Source organism: Emys orbicularis, chromosome 3 (assembly GCF_028017835.1).
Source record: "Emys orbicularis isolate rEmyOrb1 chromosome 3, rEmyOrb1.hap1, whole genome shotgun sequence".
In the NCBI taxonomy this organism is placed as follows: Eukaryota; Metazoa; Chordata; order Testudines; family Emydidae; genus Emys; species Emys orbicularis.
This window is the reverse complement of record NC_088685.1, coordinates 190,316,327-190,341,556: the sequence shown is the minus strand read 5'-3', so window position 1 is coordinate 190,341,556 and position 25,230 is coordinate 190,316,327. Positions and strand designations below refer to the sequence as shown.

Here is a 25,230-nt window from a genome sequence, read left to right as displayed (position 1 = left end):
AGACCATGCTGCGCTACAGTGGCTTCATACCGCCAAGGGAAATAACAAAAAACTTCTTCGGTGGAGTTTAGCTCTCCAAGATTTTGATTTTGAAATACAACACATTTCGGGAGCTTCTAACAAAGTGGCTGATGCACTCTCCCGGGAAAGTTTCCCAGAGTTAACTGGTTAACAATTGTTCTTGTAATGAAACATATTGTTAGTTTTTATATAATCAGTAGTATGTCTAAAGGTACATGTGTCTTGTTAACTCTGTTTTCTCCTAGAACTCCAGGAAGAAATCACAGCCAGTGTGGAACCGAACGTCCAACACTATCTGTGATTTGGGGGGCGTGTCATAACTATAAAGGGAAGGGTAACAGCTCTCCTGTGTACAGTACTAAAATCCCTCCTGGTCAGAGACTCCAAAATCCTTTTACCTGTAAAGGGTTAAGAAGCTCGGGTAACCTGGCTGACACCTGACCCAGAGGACCAATAAGGGGACAAGATACTTTCAAATCTTGGGGGGGGGAAAGGCTTTTGTGTGTGCTCTTTGTTTTAAGGGGTTGTTCGCTCTTGGGACTGAGAGGGACCAGACATCAATCCAGGTTCTCCCCATCTTTCTAAACAAGTCTCTCTTATTTCAAAATTGTAAGTAAAAGCCAGGCAAGGCGTCTTAGATTTACTTTGTTTTCTCAACTTGTAAATGTACCTTTTACTAGAGTGTTTATCTTTGTTTGCTACACTTTGAAGCTAAGACAGAGGGGAGTCCTCTGAGCTCTTTAAGTTTGATTACCCTGTAAAGTTATTTTCCATACTGATTTTACAGAGATGATTTTTACCTTTTTCTTTAATTAAAAGCCTTCTTTTTAAGAACCTGATTGATTTCTCCTTGTTTTAAGATCCAAAGGGGGTTTGGATCTGTATTCACCAGGAGTTGGTGAAAGGAAGGAGGGGGGAAGGGTCAATTTCTCCTTGTTTAAGATCCAAGGAGTTTGGATCTGTATTCACCAGGGAATTGGTGAAAGGTTTCTAAAAGCTTCCCAGGGTAGGGAATGGTGGCAGCAGACCAGAACTAAGCTGGTAGTTAAGCTTAGAAGTCCTCATGCAGGCCCCTACATTTGTACCCTAAAGTTCAAAGTGGGGATACAGACTTGACACCCATATATATATGAAATCAAGGAATGTGTGTGTCCATGATCCAGAGGTATGCAGTTTGGAAGAGTAGAGGATTATGCCATTAGAGAGGCAATGAAATGTAAGACTGTGCTCGCTTGTCCTAGCTGTGGTGACTGTGTTGATTTAGTTAAACTGGTGCTAAGGGTTCTGTAGACACACTAATTTCTGTTTAAACCAGTCTTATTTCAGTTTAGTTTAAATTGATTAGGAATTGGTTTAAAAACCAATTTAAATTAAACCAGTACAACTTCCATGCCTAGAGAAGGCTACAGTCAATGTGATAATAGTACTAATCAATGCTTTAAAAAGCAATTTGGGATGCTTTGCTTAAGAAAGGCAAGACAGTACCATGAAACTTATTGTGTATGGGTCTTTTGAATAATAACTTAAAAACAGAGGTCTTGTCTTCTCTGCATTGACATGGAATAGACAAGGTATTTTTTGTACATAGGGCATTTTTTTCCTCTGGTACTTTTGGCCAAAATTTCATTCCCCTTTTGCACCCCCTCCACCAATTCTGCTATTGAGTGGCATGCTGACTGGTCACCATCTTCCATTCCAGCAGTGGCTGTATTTCAGTGATGGTGTCTCTATACAGTCTTGTGAGATGCTTGTGGGTAAGTGCTATATAAACATAACATTTTATATAAAAAGTCTTAAAATGTAGATATGGTATCCCATAGATATTCTTTAATGTTGACTTCATATTTTATGATTCTGAGAAGTATAACTGACTAAAATGACTATTCTTCCTGTTCACCAAAGGACTGATCCAGCAAGGTGATGATCTCTAGCTAAGATGTACTAGTACTGAGCACTCTCAATTCACCTTGAAGACAAGGGAAGTTGAGGGTGCATTTTGCAATAGAATCAAGTCCTAAATTAATAAAAGGATTCCCCTCCTTTAATTTAATGCATTTAAGGTTGGCCAGGCCCTGTTAGAAATTGTTGACTCATTAAACTGAGCCCCCCCAAAATTGATGAAGAAATCAGCCTGGCATTATTTAAAATTCCCTTTCAGAGTTTAAGTTTTTAGCTGTGTCACGCATGCGGCTGACTCATCCCACCATTTATAAAACCTAATGCAGGTTGGAGAGCTACTGTATATAGCCACTGTGCAGAGAGAGATGTGATCTGCTCATTACTTCATCTATAGCAGCAAGACACCGCAGCAGCCTGTCTGTGTCTGACAAAGAGGATTCTTCCAACCTCTCCTTGTCCCTCCGCCCCTTGCAGAAAAAGTTTTGTGCCACAAAATGTCTGGCACGCAGCAGACTGTTGTCTGAACCGCAGACTGGGAGCTATTGTTGATCCTCCTACGGGCGACACCCTGAAATGGACCCATCCTTCTCCACGCCTTTTATCTCCGCTATACAGCCTCCCCGCCCCGCTGTACACACACACAGAACCCCACCCCTCACCGCCCCATTCACAGAGCGCTCCCACCCTCTGCAGCCATACAGACCATCCTCTCCCCCTCAGACACAAAGCTCCAATTCTCCCCTGCCCCCCTCAGTTATAGAACCCCCCGTCCCTTTACAGTAAGAAAGCAACCTTCAGACGCACACGGTCCCCGTGCCCATCCCCCCATCACACACAGCTCCCCTCAGAAACACACGCAGCCCCCTGCCCCTCCACTGGGTCTCCCTTCCCCCCTCACCAATACAGGCTCTCCGCCCTTCAGGGCTCGCCCCACCCACATTCTCTGCACCGAACTTCATCCGACTTTTCTATCCCTGTTCAGTCGCCACCATCCATCCCCTGTTGAATATTCATAAGGCAGCGGCGACGGCAGCAGTAGCAGCCTCTCTCATTGGTTCCCCGCGTGTGTCCCTGCTTCCTCTCCCCCTCCCATTGGCTAGCCGGGCTATCCCTCTCTACTCTCGGGCGGGGAGAGTCAGCTCTGCCTCCCCTCCCCAGTCTGACTCAACAGGGCGTGGAGGCTCGGCACCGCGGCAGCTGCGCAGCCCGAGGAGCCGGCGGAGAAGAGCCCCGCTCACTCATTGTTCCTGCAGCCCCAGCACCATGGACGAGCAGGACCAGTCCCCCCTGGTCTCCTCCTCCGGCCCAGCCCGGCCGCAGCAGCCCCGCTTCCAGTATCAGTTCGTGCGGGACCCGGAGGAGGAGGAGGAAGTTGAGGAGGACGACGACGATGACTTCGACGAGCAGCTGGAGGTGATGGAGAGGAAGCTACCGGCCATGGCCGCGGCCCCCGCCCCCGCCCCGCTGCTGGACCTCGGGGGCTCCGGGGAAACCCCCCGCCCTATAGCCGCTGAGCAGCCGCAACCGGACAGGAGGCCCCACGTCGCGTCCTCCTTCTCCAGCCCGTTCCCCCCTCAGGAGCCCGAGCCCCCTGCCCCCCTGCCTCCCAAACCGGAGCCCCCTGCCAGCAGCCCCTTGCCGGCACACCCCGCCGCCGCTTCCAAGAGAAGGGGATCGTCCTCCGGCTGTGCTGGTAAGTGCCGTCCCCCGCTGCGGCCCGGTTCCTGCTCCGGGGGGAGGGGAGCAGCCGGGCTAGGGGGCGTGCTGGCTTTGTGGCGGGGATAAACTGGGGAGGAAGGGGCACCCCGGCTCCCACTCTTCTTCCCCGGCAACGCCGGCGGCCCCAGTCTATCGCAGCCGTGCGGAGCAGGGAGTTTCCCCTTTGTCCGCAGCCTCTGCTGGCCTCTTGAGGCGTCTCGGGTCTCTTCTGCTGAGCTGGGATGTGCCCGGGCTCGGTGGCCCCGAGAGCGAGGTGTGCATGCGAGGGGGATGCTGCCCGCAGCAGCTGGGAACAAGAGCTATGTGCGTCTCTCCACGTCCCGCTGCTGCTGCTCATCCTCCTCTAGTTCATCTCCCCTTTCTGTCCGCTGCCTCCCATCCCCCACCGCCTTCTCTGCTCCCCAGCTCCCTTATTGGCCGTTCCCTCCTCTTCCGCTCCTTCCCGTCTGCGCTCGTAGCTGCTGATTCAGGGCAGATTCTCGTCTTTGTCTTTTAAAAATATATATATTAAATGGGGGACGGGGAAAACGCTGCCTTGCGCTGACTGCTGCTTCCCACTGGTCACTGTGCGGTGCAGTGGTGCACATTCTTTGTTTGCAAGTCTCTTGTCGCTGTCTGGAGACATGGGTGGTGGCGAAGCTGCTAGTTCCACCAGTCCATTATCCCTCAGCCAGCGCCCCACCTCTTCGACCCCGTCGCTCATGCTGGGCGGAGACTGGCTGAGTGGAGCGCCTCCCTCCCTTTGGTGCCACGCCTAGAAAAAAAAGCGGGAGGGGGGGGGGGGGCAGCTGCCTGCCGCGTGTCGCCGCCCAGTTTCCGCAGCCGCGATGTAGCTGCTGTAATAGCAGCAGTGGAGAACCCAGGCAGACCTTGTACTGTTGCTGGGTATTGTCTGCAGTGGAAACCCTCCCCCGTATTCCAAGCTAGGGAGGGACAGCGGGGAATTCATTTGAAAAGAATGACTAAAGCTAAGAGCTAATTAGAGCGCATTAGATATTAGAGGAGGAATGGTGCTGTTAAAATGGGCTACACAACTGAACAGCATGGAGCTGGTGGATTCTTTAAGTATTAAATTAAAGCTATCTGAGACCTAATAATTGTTTCCCTGCTTTTTCCCTGTCTGCGTCATTTTATTCCTCTTCTGGGATATTTTTTGTTTTGAGTTTAATAACTAAATTATAATCTATTGCTGTAAAAATAATTTGTGGTGTTTTCACTAACACATTGATAGTCCGATATCATTAGTATTCTCAGTGACCAGTAAGGTGAACATACTGCAGTGTTAGGATCACTCTGTATCCTGCCCCAGAATATGCGTGCGTGTGTGTATGTGTGTGTGTTTTTAAAAGTACTATTTGTACCCTGCCCTAGAATATGTGTGTATATATATATATATAGCATTTTTTAAAGTACTATTTAGTACTGGGTGGGGAAGAAAGAGAGGGGAAGTGAAAAACAACTTTCCTCCTGTCTTAAGTCAATCTCACAGGGATGTAGTCAGGCAAAATACTCTTGCAAAGAATGCAATACAATTTTGTTTGTAAATAGCTTATTTATTGTAAATTCTGGGATTCTTTTTGTTTGCTAAAAACTATTAATATGAAAATGAAATCTTCTCTACGCCCCTCCCCCGAAAGAAAACTAATGTAATACAAAAGCATATACTGAGTACTAAAGACCTATATAGGTATGCATGTTATTACAGGTATGGAAATAGATCACAACCTCCCATCCCTCACTTCCAGCATGGGACCTTTAGAGACCCAAATGGCCTTGGTCTTGGTTCTGTTTCATTGTAGAGACAGCATCTTCAACAGTAGAGTGCTCCTTACATCATGATGAGTACTGGTTCAGTGCTGATACAGACTAAAAGAGTACCACTTGTTGAGCAACCACCTGCACTCCTGTAGTACTGAGGCTTTCTTCGAAAGTCTCCAATCCCAAGTACTAACCAGCATAGCTCTGTCTAAGGGCTAGTCTACACTTACCGGGTAGTTCGACGGCTGCGGATCGAAGTTCCGAGTTCGATTTATCGCGTCTGGTGTGGATGCGATAAATCGAACCAGGAAGTGATCCCCGTCGACTGCGGTACTCCAGCTAGACGAGAGGAGTACCGCGAAGTCGACGGGGGAGCCTGCCTGCTGCGTGTGGACCGCGTCAAGTTCGAAGTAAGGTATGTCGAATTCAGCTACGTTATTCACGTAGCTGAATTTGCGTACCTTACTTCGACTTGGGGGGTAAGTGTAGACCAAGCCTAATTTATGATAGTGCTTGTTGCCATTGTATTTTAGCACCAGTCATGCTTAGTTTGAAACTTGAAAAGATCATAGCCAAAGAAGTGTGACTTCTTTTTAAATAATAAAAGTGAAGAAATCAAGATTCCTCATAATCATGCTATCCTTAACTCATAATGACCCATGTGCAATAATACATAAGCAAGGCAAAGATACAAAAGTGCAGTAATACCTAGGTACATTGGTGGGAATAAAGACACTCAGTGAGATGGACTTCTTAAACAAATGTTTCGTCTGGGTTTTAGGTTAATTTGTTATTCATCTTTTAAAAGAACTTTGTTAAAAGGATACCAACGTAAAAATTTCACTTCTGTCTAAAAATACTGTCACTTACAATTGTTACATTTAGCACCAAAGATTACTATAACTGAAGGAAATTTGCAATGTAAACTTTTCCTGTTGTTTCAGTTTATTTAATTTGTATATTTGACAGCATTGTGTGTAGACAGATTTGCTGGTTTGTTTTCATGTAGTTAGTTTTTCTGTTTGTATGGTCCTTCACAAGCAAGTGGGCTAAGGTGTGTAGGGGAAGGGATAATAGTTGATGGCTGAGTAGAAATTTTGCCCAGGAAAAATTGCGCTTGAGCAGAGTGGGGAGTAAGGAACAGAGCAGGCCTCTTGCACTCCTTTTAGCTGGAGGTAGGGAGCAGTGTTCCTGGATCTGTTGTTTTTCAGATAAAGGGAGAGGCAGGGAGCAGAGCAGTTTCTGAGCCATTTCTTCTTTATAGAGTAGAGATGATGTATAAAACAGGATTTGGATGCAGGAGGAGGATGATGACCTGGGTGGTATTTTCAGAGAGAGACCAGACATTAATAAGAGGGGTGCAGAATTTCACTTGGAAGGGGCAGAATTTATTGAAGACAAAATTAGTTTAAAGTAGTGGTGCAGAACTGACTGATGTAGGATGGGCTCTTTGGAAAAGCATGGCTTTTAGGTAGGGGGCATGGCAGCACTGTAGTTCACTCATGCTAGTAGCCTTAGTCTTTGTCTAGTAGGCAGTAGGGAAATGTGTTGAGTACTTGTATCTGAAACTACTTTTAACTCTTCCACTCACTCTAGAAATATTGTGTATATATTTGCTTTATTTAAGGACTACATGAGTAACTCCAGTTTTCTTAGATGGAAGAATATATTTCAAGCATATTGTGTGTCTTTTTAAACTTCAGATGTTTTTGGGCTGGAGCAGTTAGCTTAATAGCTGATGTTGGAACAGTTTATCCCTACATAAGTGTTTAGTTTGGCTCCAGTTTAGGTCACTTTTTTAGTCTCTGTATACAATTGACAGGATTAAATTTGTGCCTGTATCTTGAGGCAGTATAGCTGACAGCGAAGATGTGGTGTATATATGTAACAGTTCCGCCTGCTTTTGGGCATTTTAGTTGCATACGTATATATTTCAGGTATACTTTGTGATTTCATGTGTATGACTTAGAATTTAGAAAAATCACTTTTGGGCAGAAGTTGCCTACAATATGTGAGATTTGTTTGTTTTAATTCAGTTGTTTGCATTTTGAATAATTTAGAAGTTTTATTTAAAATAAACAAAGAATGGAGTAGTATTGCCTGTAGTAAGAACATGTATGATCACATTTCGGACAAAGGAAATGGTTCTTCAGTGTCAGAATTGAGTAAATGTATGAGTAAATTAATCTTAATATGTTGTCCAATACAGAAAAAGCAGCACACCACTGGAATATGTAGAAAAGACAGATGTACAAAGTTAAAGGATAGAACGTGGCATGCAACAACTTTGAATGTATATGCCTTTCCTGGGCAACATTTCCTGTGTGCATCATCAGGTTATCAAGATGATATTTTTCTTGATTATTAATGTTTGTTTATGTTTGAGCTACTCACTGTATTAGATTAGGAGTGAAAATAAAAGTATGTCCTACATTACAATTTTCCTCTACGTATATCAAACTTAGAATATGGCTTTATTTTGCTATTCAGTTTCTCCTTTTTAGAGCAGTGTTCCTATGTGATATGTGTAGGAGAGGTGAGTGATCAGTGGGTTGATTGGTTCCAGTAGTGCTATCTTCAATTTTTCCTCTTCTGCTCGTTTCCATGGTTATGATTATTCAGGGAGGAACTATGCTTCATTGTTTTGTCTGAAATCTTCTGACAGTCATTGCCCATCTATCTGGATATGAGAGGGTGTTATTACTTTTTCCTTTACCATCAATGAAGTCAAAAGAATCTATTAAATTTTTGCAGTGGAGGGCTTGAAAACAGTCACTGGTGGGCCTAACTTTACTTGTGCTAAGCATCTCAATTTTACTTCCATGGGAGTTGTGGGTAGTTGTCATCTCTGGAAAATCAAACCTTATTGCTTAGAAGACTACATCTACTAGCCTGAGGATGGTATTTTTTTTAATTTTTTTATTTTTTTTGGCAGGGGTCTAGAGAATGAGCCCAGTGTGGTTTAAAAGCAATTCTGTAGTAGGAAGCCCTGCACAGACAGTCCTTCTTTCTTTGGTGTCTGGAAAGGGAGAAATAGACCAAACTTCCAGCAGAGTTCAGGGCAGCACTTTAAATGAAAGATCCCGCCTTTCATATTTGCCTTGGTTAGATGAGATCTGCCAATTTGGAGCTCTCCTGGCTGCAGGAGGGAAGCTATTCTGTCAACAGCAGGGGAGAAGGGCTTCAGTCATTTTCAATCCCTTACTCCTTTGCAGCCTTTGCTCATTTGAGCATAGGTGTGAAACTGACATGCCAGTTTCACTTTGCTGCTCTCAGGGTCCCTATTTCAAGGATACTTTCGCACTTATGTTAACAAATGGGAAGACTGCCCCCCCAGCACCTGCCCCGAAGTTTTGTTGCAGTGCCATTTTTGCTTGTGCTTTGCTTACCTCTTAAATTAAGGGCTCTTGAATATTTTCCAGAGGTGGAACCCAACTTAGTAAAAGGATTGTATTGTGGATACCTCCTCTACCACTGGCATTTGTCTAGACCAGGCGTAGGCAACCTATGGCACGCGAGCTGATTTTCAGTGGCACTCACACTGCCTGGGCCCTGGCCACCAGGCCGGGGAGCTCTGCATTTTAATTTAATTTTAAATGAAGTTTCTTAAACATTTTAAAACCTTATTTACTTTACATACAACAATAGTTTAATTATATATTATAGACTTATAGAAAGAGACCTTCTAAAAAGGTTAAAATGTATTACTGGCACGCAAAACCTTAAATTACAGTGAATAAATGAAGACTCGGCACACCACTTCTGAAAGGTTGCTGACCCCTGTTCTAGACCATTTTCCTTCCTCCAGGATCACATAGCACCCATATAGAAATGACAACAATTTCTAACAATTCAGAGTAAATGTAGTTCATTTATTTTTAATGAACTTTAATGCGGTAAGTTTCATCCTTTTTTTTTTTTTTTTTTTAAACAAAGTAGACAGTATGGGCAGTTCTTTACATATCCACACTCCTATTCATTCTGTTCGACTCTCCCTCTCTGCTCCCCTGCACATGCGTTCTCTGCTGCGTGTCCCCCTTCACCTCTCTCCCTGCACCTGCTTCTCTGTTCCCTAGACATATTTCCTAGCCATTTGGTTCTGTTCTCCCTGTTCCCCAACTGCCCCATTCTATTCTGCTTCGCTCTCCTGGACTTTCCTCTTCTGCTGCTGATGTAATAGCATTTCCCTTTGTAGGCCATCAGCAATGGGGAAAGAACCCTGACCTCTTGTTCTTAAAAGGTGTGAGCTTCTACTGTAAGAACTAAAAGACCTATAAGCCTGATCAACCTCTATATGTAGTTCAGAACAAAGAATCTTGATGGACCCTCCGAATTTGTTACGCTTTCAGAAACAAGGCTCAGATTTTGAATGAGAACTCAGTTTATTCTTGGAATTCTAACCTTTCTTCAGAGCTTCTTGTAGGCCAAGTCCTCCCAAAGCAAGCTGGCCTCCTCAGACGGCAGCACATACACTGCTGAGGGTATTATTCACCCTGTTCTTAAAGGGGTGGCTCCCATTTCTCTCATTCCATAATTTACAGAGCTAGTAACAAAAACAACAATATAAATGCAACAATAAACAAATATTCACACATTCAAAAATTATTATTAAATACTAATGAGGGCTGTCGATTAATCACAGTTAACTCATGCGATTAACTCAAAAAAGATGAATCACGATTAAAATAATTAATCGCAATTAATCGCAGTTTTAATCGCACTGTTGAACAATAGAATACCAATTGAAATTTATTAAATATTTTGGATGTTTTTCTACATTTTCAAATACTTGATTTCAATTTACAACACGGAATACAAAGCATATAGTGTTTACTTTCTATTATTTTTTATTACAAATATTTGCACTGTAAAAATGATAAACAAAAGATGTAGCATTTTTCAATTCACCTCAGACAAGTACTGCAATCTCTATCATGAAAGTGCAACTTACAAATGTAGGGTTTTTGTTTTGTTTTGTTACATAACTGCACTCAAAAACAAAATAATGTAAAATTTTAGAGCCTACAAGTCCACTCCGTCCTACTTTTTCTTCAGCCAATCACTAAGACAAACACGTTAACATTTACAGGAGATAATGCTGCCAGCTTCTTGTTTACAATGTCACCTGAAAATGAGAAGTTGTTCGCATGGCACTGTTGTAGTCGGCATTGCTAGGTATTTACGTGCCAGGTATGCTAAACATTCGTATGCCTCTTCATGCTTTGGCCACCATTCTAGAGGACATGCTTCCATGCTGATGCTTGTTTAAAAAAAAATGCATTAATTAAATTTGTCACTGAACTCTTTGCGGGAGAATTGTATGTCTCCTGCTCTGTTTTACCTGCATTCTGCCATATATTTCGTGTTATGGCATTCTCGGATGATGACCCAGCACATGTTGTTCAATTTAAGAATACTTTCACTGCAGATTTGACAAAACGCAAAGAAGGTACCAATGTGAGATTTCTAAAGATAGCTATAGCACTCAGCCCAAGATTTAAGAATCTGAAGTGCCTTCCAAAATCTGAGAGGGACGAGGTGTGTAGCATGCTTTCAGAAGTCTTAGAAGAGCAACACTCCGATGCGGAACCTACAGAACCCAACCACCAAAAAAGAAAATCAACCTTTTGTTGGTGGCATCTGACTCAAATGATAAAAATGAACGTGCATCAGTCCGCATTGCTTTGGATTGTTATGGAGCGGAACCCATCATCAGCATGGAAGCATGTCTTCTAGAATGGTGGGCGAAGCATGAAGGGACATATCAATCTTTACCGCATCTGGCATGTAAATATCTTGCAACGCTGGCTACAACAGTGCCATGCAAACGCCTGTTCTCACTTTCAGGTGCATTGTAAACAAGAAGCAGGCAGCATTAGCTCCTGCAAATGTAAACAAACTTGTTTGTCTGAGCGATTGGCTGAATAAGAACTAGGACTGAGTGGACTTGTAGGCTCCAAAGTTTTAAATTTTTTATTTTTGAGTGCAGTTATTTTTTTTGTACATAATTCTACATTTGTAAGTTCAACTTTTATGATCAAGAGATTGCACTACAGTACTTGTATTAGGTGAATTGAAAAATACAATTTTTTTCTTTTTTACAGTGCAAATATTTGTAATAAAAAATAAAGTGAACACTGAACACTTTGGTATTCTGTGTTGTAATTGAAATCAATATATTTGAAAATGTAGAAAACATCAAAAAATGTTTAAATAAATTATATTCTATTATTGTTTAACAGCGATTAAGTTTTTTTAATTGCTCGACAGCCCTAATACTAACAATATGAACCTATTTCTAAAACTTTATTTTAGCATCCTCATGCTGGCTTAGAGATCCAATCCCACTAAAATACAAAAATGTGGGCATAGCATGAAATTGAATGGATGTCAAAACAAAGACAGGTCCTATCATACTGACATATTATAATTTAAATAATCTCAGTCTTCTAATTTAAATAAAGAAACTTCAGAATTTTCACTATGCTACATCAAAGTGGCATAGTATCTAGGGATTCTGCCACAGAATTTAGGTTTAGCTTGTTTGGAATACATGGGGTATTGTAATCAGTCATGGTATATTTTTCCCAAACATCTATGTTTTTCCTTCCACATTCTTACATATTTGTTTCACTACACTGTGTGCTCTATCTACCTCTTCTATTGTATTTTATCTTACCCTTTCCACTCATGCACCCCTCAAGCTGTTGGGGGAAAAAGCAGGATACTCAATTTATATCAAGAGTGCTGTCCCTGGATTCTACTTGGGAGTTTCATCTTTTGTAACTGCTAGCTAGTAGGTGTCTGACAAATTTGAAGGATGCTCTCCTTCCCTCCCTTCTTCCTCACCCCTCCAAAAAACAAAATAAACCATAAAATAACTAGGGTTGTCAAGCGATTAAAAAAATTAATCATGATTAATTGTGTGATGGAAAAATATTGATCGCAATTAATTGTGTGATTAATCGCAGTGTTAAACAATAATAGAATACCATTTGAATATTTTTGGATGTTTTCTACATTTTCATATGTATTGATTTGAATTGCAGCACGGTGCAGGGTGCAAATATTTGCACTGTAAAAAAACAAAAGAAATAGTATTTTTCAATTCCCCCATTGCAAGTGCTGTGGTGCAATATTTGTCATGAAGGATGAACTTGCAGGTGTAGAATTATGTGCAGAAAAAACCTGCATTCAAGGATAGGACAATGTGAAACTTTGGCGCCTACAGGTCTACTCGGTCCTGCTTCTTGTTCAGCCAGTTGCTCGGACAGACAGGTTTGTTTGCATGTGCAGGAGATGCTGCTGCCCGCTTCTTGTTTGCCATGTCGCCTGGGAGTGAGAGCAGGTGTTCACATGGCGTTGTAGCCGGTGTCGCGGGATATTTACATGCCAGATGGGCTAGGGATTCGTGTGTCCCTTCATGCTTTGATCACCATTCCGAGGATGTGTTGATGACGGGTTCTGCTTGATAATGGTCCAAAGCAGTGCGGACCAACGCATGTTCGTTTTCATCATCTTAGTCAGATGCCACCAGCAGAAGTTTGATTTTCTTTTCTGGTGGTTCGGGTTCTGTAGTTTCCACATCAGAGTGTTGTTCTTTTAAGACTTCTGAAAAAATGATCTACAATTCCTCCCTCTAAGATTTTGGAAGGTATGTCAGATTCTTAAACTTTGGGTCGAGTGCTGTAGCTATCTTTAGAAATCTCACATTGGTATCTTCTTTGTGTTTTGTCAAATCTGCAGTGAAAGTGTTCTTAAAATGAACGTGTACTGGGTCATCATCTGAGACTGCTATAACATGAAATATATGGCAGAATGTGGGTAAAACAGCAGGAGACATACAATTGTCCCCCAAGGAGTTCAGTCACAAATTTTAATTAACGCATTATTTTTTTTAACAAGTGTCATCAACATTGAAATATGTCCTCTGGAATGGTGGCTGAAGCATGAAGGGGCATACAAATGTTTGGCATATCTGGCGCATAGGTGCCTTGCGATGCCGGCTACAGGGGTGCCATGTGAATACCTGTTCTCACTTTCAGGTGACATTGTGATCAAGAAGCGGACAGCATTGTCTCCCATAAATGTAGACAAGCTTGTTTCTTTGAGTGAACAACAGGTAGGACTGGGTGGACTTGTAGGATCTTGTAGTGTTGCATTGTTTTGTTTTTGAGCGCTGTTATGTAACGAAAAAAAATCTACATTTGTAAGTTGCACTTCCATGATGGAGAGATTGCATTGTAGTACTTGTATGCAGTGAGTTGAAAAATACTATTTTTTTTATCATTTTTACAGTTCAAATATGTGTAATCAAGAATAATAATACGGAGTGAGTGCTGTGCACTTTGTATTATGTGTTTGAAGTCAATATATTCGAAAATGTGGAAAACAGTCCAAAATATGTAATAAATTTTAATTGATATTCTATTTTTTAAGTGTGATTAAAACTGCGATGAATTGCAATTGATGTTTTTAATCGCGATTAATTTTTTTTGAGTTAATTGCGTGAGTTAACTGTGATTAATCGACAGCCCTAAAAAAACCTTATGCTGTTGAAAGGGTAGAGTACTGGGGTGCCGTGGTGGCTACACCATCGGGTTGTATTCCCAAGTTCAATTTTAATAGGAGCTTTAAACCTTTATTTTGTAAAATCTCATGAAACGGGCAAAAACAAAACTTAAATTAAAATAATGCTCAAAGTTTATATTCTTTCATGGTAGTATGATGGGAAATGAATTGATACGAAGAGAATAAGTGTTTAAAAATCACCCCATTGTCAGTAGTTTTCATTGGATTCTTTTTTCTTCATGCCCATCTGCAAGAAATCTAAAAAACGCTGGGACCAGTCCTCTATCGATGGTGTTGTTCTCTTGCTGTTTTCTAGAATATCTATTATACTTAGACTGTAAGCTCTGTGAGGCTGGGACAGCCTTTTTGTTTTATGTTTATACAGCTCCTAATACAATCACATCCTTGTCCATGCCTGGGGCTCCTAGGGACTATCGTAATACAAATAAGTCTTTGTCTATAGAGTATTTTATAACATTTCAGCCATAATGAAAATATGTGCACCATCACTCACTTCCAGGGTCAAAACATATTAGGCAGTCTCATTATGTAGTACTAAAACCTTGGGGAAAGTTGAAATTCCAGTGCAATTCACTATATTTATTACTGCCTGAGGCCATAAACCTCAATCTAGAAAACCAGGGAAGAGCTGCTGGACACGCCCTTCACTCTCAGTTGTTTTATAAGTTAGCAGAGAACAGATGCAAGATCACTGTTGGTCCAGAACCCAGGTCCATAACAGGACAAACCCCGATCTTATCCACTACATAATGTTATCTTACAGTGATGAAACCTGTTTTGGTTATCCTATCTCCACCCACTATAAATCACATTCCTCCCACAGCCAGGGATGGTATGCAGGATTCCTCATCACCAGTATTCAACTGTTGACTAGTAAATAGTTGTGTGTCACTGGGAAAGTGTGTCAAGTCCTACTACGGCTACACTGCTATTTATGCTCACACTAGCTCAATGAGAGCTAGCGTGAGTATGTGTACATGAGCAGGGAAAACACCGCGCCCCACCCCCCCAGTACTAGTGTAGACCTAGCCTGTGAGAACTTTGATTTTGAAAGCCTTGTTCTTCAACACAAGCTCCAAAGACTCAAACTTTTGATTCCTTTCAGTACCCAGTGTTTGGCTAAGATGACAGCTGTGACATTTACAGGTATCCCATTGGGACATGCTTGAAAGTTGAGGGGTATACTTCATACTGGCAGGGAAGGGGGTACACAATAGGCAGAGTAGCTCTGCTAAATCCTAACTTAGTGCCTTAGCTACAAGACCATCCTTCTCTTTATCTTAAACTTAATTTAAAGAGTGTGAAGAGCATTGACATCCTCAGTTGAAAGTGCATAGCTAGATTTAGCATTTTTGAGTGGGCTTGCAAAACAATTTTTCAGGTTTCCCCGCCCTTGGAAATGTGACCATCTCCTCTGTCTAGTGTGGTGACTCCACTGTACATAGGGCCAACAATAGGATTTAGGGGAAGGTCAGTGAGAAGATTTACTGTAATTGCTACAAAGATGCAGTACTTAACTGATTAGCTCTTTGTGATCGCCTCTTTTATCACCCTTCCCCTGTCCTTGTGCAGGAGAAATGTAACCCAACTGTGTCTTATGGTGGTCCATGCATAGTGTCGCAGTTGAGGGCAACTGTGTTCCCCATCATGGACCAGCAAGGGCACCTACTCTCAGGCTTCCAGCTCCCCAGCCTCGTCACCTCTCTTGGGCGGAGACATGCATCTCTCTCCCTCCTAACTGGGATATTTCCAGGTGGCACAGTTTCCTGCATACACTGTGAATCCCCCAGCAATAAAGCAGGCCTTCAAACCCCATCAAAGGGTTTTCTGTGGTCACAGGTTCATAACAGCTGTTAGCTCAGAACAAGCACCTCCATGAATCTGAGAATCCCTCTTTTATCCATGTTGGGTCTACGATCTGTTCTTAGGTAACTGTTGATCAGCACATAAAAGATCCCATCCTCAGGGTGAAACTTCAAAAGGTCAAGTCTGGAAGTGGGAAATATGCATTCCCTTCCACAGGTATCTCCTAGGAAATCCACTTAACTTTAAAAGCTTTTTTTTTTTTTTTTACTGCTAACTATAAAAGTAAAAAAAGTTTTTAACGTAAAGGGTACTTTAAAAGACTTTTTAAATTGCTTCAGTGCCCCTTTTTATTTCTTTCTAATGTATAAGGAAGGGTTGGAAGCTTTTGAGGGGGGGGTGTTTGTTTTTTGTAGTAGTTAAATATATTCACCTACATTTGGGTTATTTCTAATTATGCACTATATGTATCTTATGCCTTTTAAGACAAACTTTGTATTTGTGGACAATCTAAGTACTATACCCAGATGTACAGATATTCTTTTCTTAGCTTGTGTATTATATAATTTTTTAACATTAGCTTTAATAAAATTTTTAAATCTGTTAAAGTTAGGAATCTCGTCTGTCTTCCCTGGTTTTGCTGAAGAACTTGTTTGGGATCTCAGATGTGTATTGTGAGCTTGGACACATTAATTGATAAAGCCAGGATGAACACTAAGGGAATGTCTTCACTAGCAACGTTAAAGCGCTGCCGTGGCAGTGCTTTAACGTGGCTGTGTAGTTCTCTCCCAGCGCTGTACACCTTTTCCCCCCCCCACACACGAGGGGAGTAGCTACCAGCGATGGTGCACTGTCTACACTGCCACTTTACAGTGCTGAAACTTGCAGCGCTCCATGGAGTGTTTTTTCACACCCCTGAGCGAGAAAAGTGGCAGTGTAGACAAGGCCTAAGGGGAGAATTGGTTAATTAGTAGTTAAATAGGACAATAGAATTAAATAGGTGTTAACAAATACAAACAAACAATTTTTAAAAGTCTGACTTAATCTTTACCCCTATCAACAGATTATTGGTGTAATGTCTCACTACTTTACCAGTCATTGGAGTCCTTTAGGGAGACAAGATATGAATTTCTAGTGTTTCAAACAAATAATCTCCCCATCCCTAACCAAGAGCTTTAGCCTACATTTTTTTCAGGTCTTTATACATCATAAAGAAGCAGAGGAAGTCTATATTTCCATCTACATGGGTCATTTTTAAACAACAGGAAAAAAAAAAAGCTGTAGTAAATATTTAAGATCTGCACTGTTGATAAAATGTTGTACCTAAATAATACAGCACTTATGAAATGTATGGCAAGCCTCTCTTCTGAAACTTCTTAACATCTACGATGAAGGAAGAAAAATCAGGACAGAGAAGGAACACTTATATAAACAGGCCTGTTTGACCTTTCCTCTGCATATTTTCTGTAAAAGAAAAAAGTGTGTGTGTGTGTGTGTGTGTGTGTGTATGTATATATATATATATATATATATATATATATATAGTCCCCATTACTGCCTATAACAAACACTAACAACTTGAAGAACAGGAGTACTTGTGGCACCTTAGAGACTAACAAATTTATTAGAGCATAAGCTTTCGTGGGCTACAGCCCACTTCTTCGGATGCATATAGAGTGGAACATATATTGAGGAGATACATATACACACATACAGAGAGCATGAACAGGTGGGAGTTGTCTTACCAACTCTGAGAGGCCAATTAAGTAAGAGGGGGGAAAAAAAAACTTTTGAAGTGATAATCAAGATAGCTCAGTACAGACAGTTTGATAAGAAGTGTGAGAATACTTACAAGGGGAGATAGATTCAATGTTTGTAATGGCTCAGCCATTCCCAGTCCTTATTCAATCCTGAGTTGATCGTATCTAGTTTGCATATCAATTCCAGCTCAGCAGTCTCTCCTTGGAGTCTGTTTTTGAAGTTTTTCCTTTCTTACAACAGAAAAACTTAAAAAACAGACTCCAAGGAGAGACTGCTGAGCTGGAATTGATATGCAAACTAGATACGATCAGCTCAGGATTGAATATGGACTGGGAATGGCTGAGCCATTACAAACATTGAATCTATCTCCCCTTGTAAGTATTCTCACACTTCTTATCAAACTGTCTGTACTGACCTATCTTGATTATCACTTCAAATAAGTGGTGCCTCAGAGGGAATGAACCTAACAGGTAATGATCAAGTGAACTCTCTCCTGCCATCCATCTCCACCCTCTGACAAACAGAGGCTAGGGACACCATTCCTTACTCATCCTGGCTAATAGCCATTAATGGACTTAACCTCCATGAATTTATCTAGTTGGGGGGAGGGATAGCTCAGTGGTTTGAGCATTGGCGTGCTAAACCCAGGGTTGTGAGTTCAATCCTTGACAGGGCCACTTAGGGATCTGGGGCAAAAATCAGTACTTGGTCCTGCTAGTGAAGGCAGGGGGCTGGACTCAATGACCTTTCAAGGTCCCTTCCAGTTCTAGGAGATAGGATATCTTTATTTCAAGGGCAGGAAATGAAAGCTGCTGTCAAGGGAGCTCCGCAGCTTCTATACAGGACACGGCCCCACGGGCGGTGTCACGCGCCGAGCCGAGGGACAGGCGCTGCTGCACTAATGGGCCGCCTGGGCGTGTGACCAGTGGCCTGAGCAGAGCCCGGCCCGGCCCCGGCAGCCCGAGGGGCGCAGCCGCGGGGGCTCGTTGTTAGCGGCGGGGTTTGGGCTCCCGCCAGGCGCGGGCAGGGCAGGGCCGGGGGCGTGGGTTGGCCGGGGCCGGGCCCGGCTCCTCCTCCTGGCGGCGGCACGTGCCGCGCTGCACGCAGCAGCGGCCGTAGCTGGGCCTCGACACCAGCCGCTGCGGCCTCCGACCGGGCGCTGCTGCGGAGATTAAGAACTATAAAGTGATCCTGATGAGAAAAAATTTTTTTTTTTGGGGGGGGGGGGGAGGGATAGCTCAGTGGTTTGAGCATGGGCCTGCTAAACCCAGGGTTGTGAGTTCAATCCTTGAGGGGGCCACTTAGGGATCTGGGGCAAAATCAGTACTTGGTCCTGCTAGTGAAGGCAGGGGGCTGGACTTAATGACCTTTCAAGGTCCCTTCCAGTTCTAGGAGATGGGATATCTCCATTAATTATTAATTAGTTCTCTTTTAAACCCTGTTATAGTCCTAGCCTGCACAACCTCCCCAGGCAAGAAGATCCACAGGTTGACTGTGCGCTGTGTGAAGAACAACTTCCTTTTATTTGTTTTAAACTTGCTGCCCATTAATTTCATTTGGTGGCCCCTAGTTCTTATATTATGGGAACAAGTAAATAACTTTTCTGTATTCACTTTCTCCACACCACTCATGATTTTATATACCTCTGTCATATCTCCCCTTAGTCTCCTCTTTTCCAAGCTGAAAAGTCCTAGCCTCTTTAATCTCTCCTCATATGAGACCCGTTCCAAACCCCTAATCGTTTTAGTTGCCCTTCTCTGAACCTTTTCTAATGACAGTATATCTTTTTTGAGATGAGGAGACCACATCTGTAGGCAGTATTCAAGATGTGGGCATCCCATGGATTTATATAAGGGCAATAAGATATTCTCTATCCCCTTTTTAATGATTCCTAACATCCTGTTTGCTTTTTTGACTGCCGCTGCACACTGTGTGGACGTCTTCAGAGAACTATCCACGATGACTCCAAGATCTTTTTCCTGATTAGTTGTAGCTAAATTAGCCCCCATCATATTGTATGTATAGTTGGGGTTATTTTTTCCACTGTGCATTACTTTACATTTATCTACATTAAATTTCATTTGCCATTTTGTTGCCCAATCACTTAGTTTTGTGAGATCTTTTTAAAGTTCTTCACAGTCTGCTTTGGGCTTAACTATCTTGAGCAGTTTAGTATCATCTGCAAACTTTGCCACCTCACTATTTACCCCTTTCTCCAGATCATTTATGAATAAGTTGAATAGGATTGGTCCTAGGACTGACCCTTGGGGAACACCACTAGTTAGCCCTCTGCATTCTGAAAATTTACCATTTATTCCTACCCTTTGTTCCCTGTCTTTTAACCAGTTCTCAATCCATGAAAGGATCTTCCCTCTTATCCCATGACAACTTAATTTACGTAAGAGCCTTCGGTGAGGGACCTTGTCAAAGGCTTTCTGGAAATCGAAGTACACTATGTCCATTGGATCCCCCTTGTCCACATGTTTGTTGACCCCTTCAAAGAACTCTAATAGATTAGTAAGACATGATTTCCCTTTACAGAAACCATGTTGACTTTTTCCCAACAATTTATGTTCTTCTATGTGTCTGACAATTGTATTCTTTACGATCATTTCAACTAATTTGCCCAGTACTGACGTTAGACTTACCAGTCTGTAATTGCCAGGATCACCTCTAGAGCCCTTTTTAAATATTGTCGTTACATTAGCTATCTTCCAGTCATTGGGTACAGAAGCTGATTTAAAGGACAGGTTACAAACCATAGTTAATAGTTCCGCAATTTCACATTTGAATTCTTTCAGAACTCTTGGGTGAATGCCATCTGGTCCCGGTGACTTGTTACAGTTAAGTTTATCAGTTAATTCCAAAACCTCTTCTAGTGACACTTCAATCTGTGACAATTCCTCAGATTTGTCACCTACAAAGGACGGCTCAGGTTTGGGAATCTCCCTAACATCCTCAGCTGTGAAGACTGAAGCAAAGAATTCATTTAAAGACGATAAAGTCATTGCAGAGAAACTAAGTGCTCCTTTTGTATCTCGATCGTCCAGGGGCCCCACTGGTTGTTTAGCAGGCTTCCTGCTTTGGATGTACTGTAGAGGTGTTCTTCCCACCACAGGAATGCTAAATGTTAGTATATTATGGTCACTATTTCCAAGCGATCCTGTTATAGTTACCTCTTGGACCAGATCCTGTCCTCCACTCAGGACTAAATCGAGAATTGCCTCTCCCCTTGTGGGTTCCTGTACCAGCTGCACCAAGAAGTAGTCATTTAAAGTATCGAGAAATTTTGTCTCTGCATTTTGTCCTGAGGTCACATGTTACCCAGTCAATATGGGGATAATTGAAATCCCCCACTATTATTGAGTTCTTTATTTTGATAGCCTCTCTAATGTCCCTTAGCATTTCATCGTCACAATCACTGTCCTGGTCAGGTGGTCAACAATAGATCCCTACTGTTATATTCTTATTAGAGGATGGAATTACTATCTATAGAGATTCTATGGAACATGTGGATTCATTTAAGATTTTTACTTCATTTGATTCTACATTTATTTTCACATACAGTGGTAGAGAATGGGACCAAGCAAGTGAACGCTTGGCTTTCAGATCTCCTGTTCCTAATGTTAATGATATTCAGTGCTAGTTTGGATATCTGTTGTGGATCATCATAAACATTATTTTATCAACTTTGTTTCACAGCGAGTGACAACTTTATTAACTATCTGTCCGGACATTCTGGCTGATACAGTGCTATCTGCTTGTGAGATAACTGAGTTGTGTATGTTTTTGAAGATTGTATTCTCTACTTTTTTTTAACACCCAACTAGAGCAACACAAAAGCAGTATTATGGTTTCTAGATGCTACAAATGACACTGACTATCTTAAGAAGAAATAGCAAAATGGTCGAGTGGGTCTTATTCTCCCCTGAATTGTATTAATTTTTACCTAGACCTTTTTTTTTAAATACAATCCATAGGTTTGCTTAATGAATTGCATTAGGACACTAGATTTTCTAATCTCTTCTTAGCTGCTTCATTCATGTATCTAATTCAGTTCTCCAGTTTCAACCTAAGTGTGCCTCAATTTCAGTAACTTTTTAAAATTGTGACAGCATAGTACAGTGCAGATAAATAGCAAAAAGTACATCTACAGATTACAAATAGTTCAAATTTTTGATGGCACATCTAGCATTTCATAAATAATAAATATGAACTGCAGTGTCTTCTCTCACACAAATTAGATACCAAGTCTGTAATCCTATAGCTGAATCCCTCACATGGGAGAGATTTATCCACAATTTAATATTAATTCAGATAATAATTCTCATGTCTCTTAATGAATCTCCTATGTGTTTACTATGTCAAGTGTTGTGCCAAAATTCAAATAGCCTTTCCACCACAATTTATTTCATTTCATTTATCCATCCTGTTTAGAATTGGTCAGGGTTGCTTGGTATGACATATGTATCGCAAGCCAATGCTAGCTGTTTTATGGTGTTCTTTCGTTTCACACAGATTGCCTTGTTTTCAAAAATTTTACTTAAATCGAATAGCTTAATTCTCATTTTTCTTTGGGGTCGATTAATGTATATTACCCTACATTATCTGCTCTATGAACAAAATTTGGTGGATCAACTTCCATTGTTAAGAAAATAGAGACGTTGCGTAGTTTAGGAGATTGGTAATTTGAAAATAGCAAATGGAGGCTTTCTCTAAATTACTGGTTTGGATCTTGCCTAGTGACAAAGTTATATTTGGTCTTTATAAACAAATTGGTGGTCAGAGTCCAGTTCCTAATGTACCTCCCCAGTAATGTGGTAAAGGAGTGAATAGGCAAAAGGACTGAACTAACTTATCTTTAGTCACTGTTCTGACTTATCAGTATGGCAGGATGGTGTAGAGAATCTTGCAATTGTGTAGTCTGTGTTGCTTTTACTTTGTGGCTAAATAAAATAAAGTGGAGCTGCATCCCTAGTGCTGTCAGTTCAGACCTTTGGATCTTTATAAACTACTTTTGAGTAATCCATCTCAGTAGTCTTCCTTTCCAGGGGAAGAATTGTTGCTTCAGAAATAACTACCAATTTCTCTGGGAGATGTGCAAGCCTGATGGTGAAGAACTTGGACTCATTCAATAGGAAATAGTTATTTAGCCATAAAATGATATGTTCATTGGTGCTGAGATAGGGAAAAAACTGTGAGCGGGTGTGGAGATTTTTTGTAATGATCTTGGAAGTGGGGGAAGTAGGTTGCAGAACTTGAAGGAAAGTACTTGTTTTGAGTCCATTTTTGTCATTGGTCTGAGGTGACAAATTCTGTATGGGAGACTACTAGATTAATGTACCAATCTTCAGATTAAATTGCATGACTCCAGTTTGCACTAATTGCATGAAAATGTGAGAGGACCTAAAATATTGTAGAAGGAGGCTAGCATCTTCTGTCTTCCAGTGGGTAATTATAGTTCATGGATCCTTTTAACACATCTGACTACGCCTGGCTTTAACTGATATCCTCAATATGTCAAAACTATAGTTCCTTTTTACATATAAAACTTTATTGATCTTCACTGTTATAGCAACTTGCATTTCTTTTCATCCAAGCACTTCACAAGGTGGATCTGAGTTTCATTTTACAGGTGGGAAAACTGTGTAAAAGGAAACCTTTAGTAACTTGTCCAAAGTTCAGTCATTGAAAGAACCTGGGGTTTTTATTCTGCCAGGTGTTCTTATTAGATGGTTTAAGGGATTTGAAATACTTCATTTGTAGCCTTCAACAAATGGAAAGTGAAGATATCTGCTTCTTGAAGAAATGTTACTTAGTTCCCGATAGAAGGTCTGCAGAGATTTCCCCCCCCCATTAACTGTCTTACTAGCTTTCTTGACTTATGTGATCAACTTGTATCTGTTGTTTTTAAATTGATAGAGACTCTTCCCAATTACTTATCAGCAAGTAAATTGGTAGCTGGGTGTTCTAAACTACAGCTTGACTACGCACTTTTGTTGGCAAAACTATGTTGGTCAGGGGCTGAAAAAATACCCTCCTGACTGACATAAGTTTTGCTGACAAAAGCACCTGTGTGAACAGTATTGTCGGCGGGAAAGCTCTCTCCCACGTACATAGCTACCACCGACCCTTTGGAGTGGTTTAATTATGCCGGCGGGAGAGCTCTCTCCCATCATCCTGGAGCGGCTACATGGGAGACCTTACAGCATAGTGTAGACATAACCTAAATATGGCTTCAGTTAATGGAAAAAATCCAATTACTGATTGCAGAGTTGCAGTCATTCCTAATGTTACGAAATGATACGTCTAGTATCTAATTGTGTTCCTTATTTTGTATTCCTTAAACACTTTGGTACAATGTGGCAGTTGTAGTAGTTGTATCACAATGGGAAATCATTTAAATTGAATATAGGCTTTGTCTACACATGAAAGTAAATCCAGAATAAATTAAGTATTCCTGATTAACACCTTGTGTGGATGTGCTTATTACAGAATAAATAAAAATAAGAGCATCCACACATGGAATTAATCAGGAATAGCTATTCCAAGAATGACTCCCTTTGCAGACAAGGCTTTATTTTGGGTAGCTTTCAGATTATAGTCTTGGTTTTTTTCATGAGATTCTTGCGTAGTAAAATATTCATTTTAATGTCCATGTATACTAATGAGAAGTTTAACAGATGAAGGATAAAATTTTCAAAAGTGACTTCTCCCTCCTAGTTAGGGTCCATCAATTTTGCTTTCCAGATCCAAAGCTGAGGATGAGGGATTTTACCCATATGGGTTCTCTTCTGTTGAAGGGCATGGTAGTATCCTCCTCTTTCCTTTCTCTGCTCGCTAGGACCCTCTTGGAAAAACTAATGTAATAAGAAAAAGCCCAAAGCCAAAAAATGTAATAAGAAAACCCAAAAAGGAGTTTGAAGAACAGGTAGCCAAAATCTCAAAAGGTAATAACAAAATGTTTTTTAAGTACACCAGAAGCAGGAAGCCTGCTAAACAACCAGTGGGGCCCCTGGACGATCGAGATACAAAAGGAGCACTTAAACATGATAAAGTCATTGCGGAGAAACTAAATGAATTATTTGCTTCAGTCTTCACGGCTGAGGATGTTGGGGAGATTCCCAAACCTGAGTCGTCCTTTGTAGGTGACAAATCTGAGGAATTGTCAGATTGAAGTGTCGTTAGAGGAGGTTTTGGAATTAATTGGTAAATTTAACAGTAACAAGTCACAGGGAGCAGATGGCATTCACCCAAGAGTTCTGAAAGAACTCAAATGTGAAATTGCGGAACTATTAACTATGGTTTGTAACCTGTCCTTTAAATCAGCTTCTGTACCCATTGACTGGAAGATAGCTAATGTAACGCCAATATTTAAAAGGGGCTCTAGAGGTGATCCGGGCAATTACAGACCGGTAAGTCTAACATCAGTACTGGGCAAATTAGTTGAAATGATCGTAAAGAATAAAATTGTCAGACACATAGAAAAACATAAATTGTTGGGCAGAAGTCAACATGGTTCCTCACCAAAGGCTCTTCTGTAAATTAAGTTGTCATGGGATAAGGGGGAAGATCCTTTCATGGATTTGAGGACTGGTTAAAAGACAGGGAATAAAGGGTAGGAATAAATGGTAAATTTTCAGAATGGAGAGGGGTAACTAGTGGTGTTCCCCAAGG

General features: G+C 41.4%; 1 protein-coding gene across 2 annotated transcripts in view; it reads left to right on the top strand.

The window, feature by feature from the left end:
* Positions 1-3,078: 3,078 nt before the first annotated feature.
* RTN4 (reticulon 4) overlaps positions 3,079-25,230 on the top strand; it is a 97,050-nt gene continuing 74,898 nt past the window's right edge. For both annotated transcript variants that reach the window (XM_065402226.1, XM_065402228.1), the window contains exon 1: positions 3,079-3,613. In XM_065402226.1, coding sequence (XP_065258298.1) covers positions 3,184-3,613 — 430 coding nt within the window. In that variant the 5' untranslated portion in view covers positions 3,079-3,183. The remainder of the gene's footprint in view (positions 3,614-25,230) is intronic.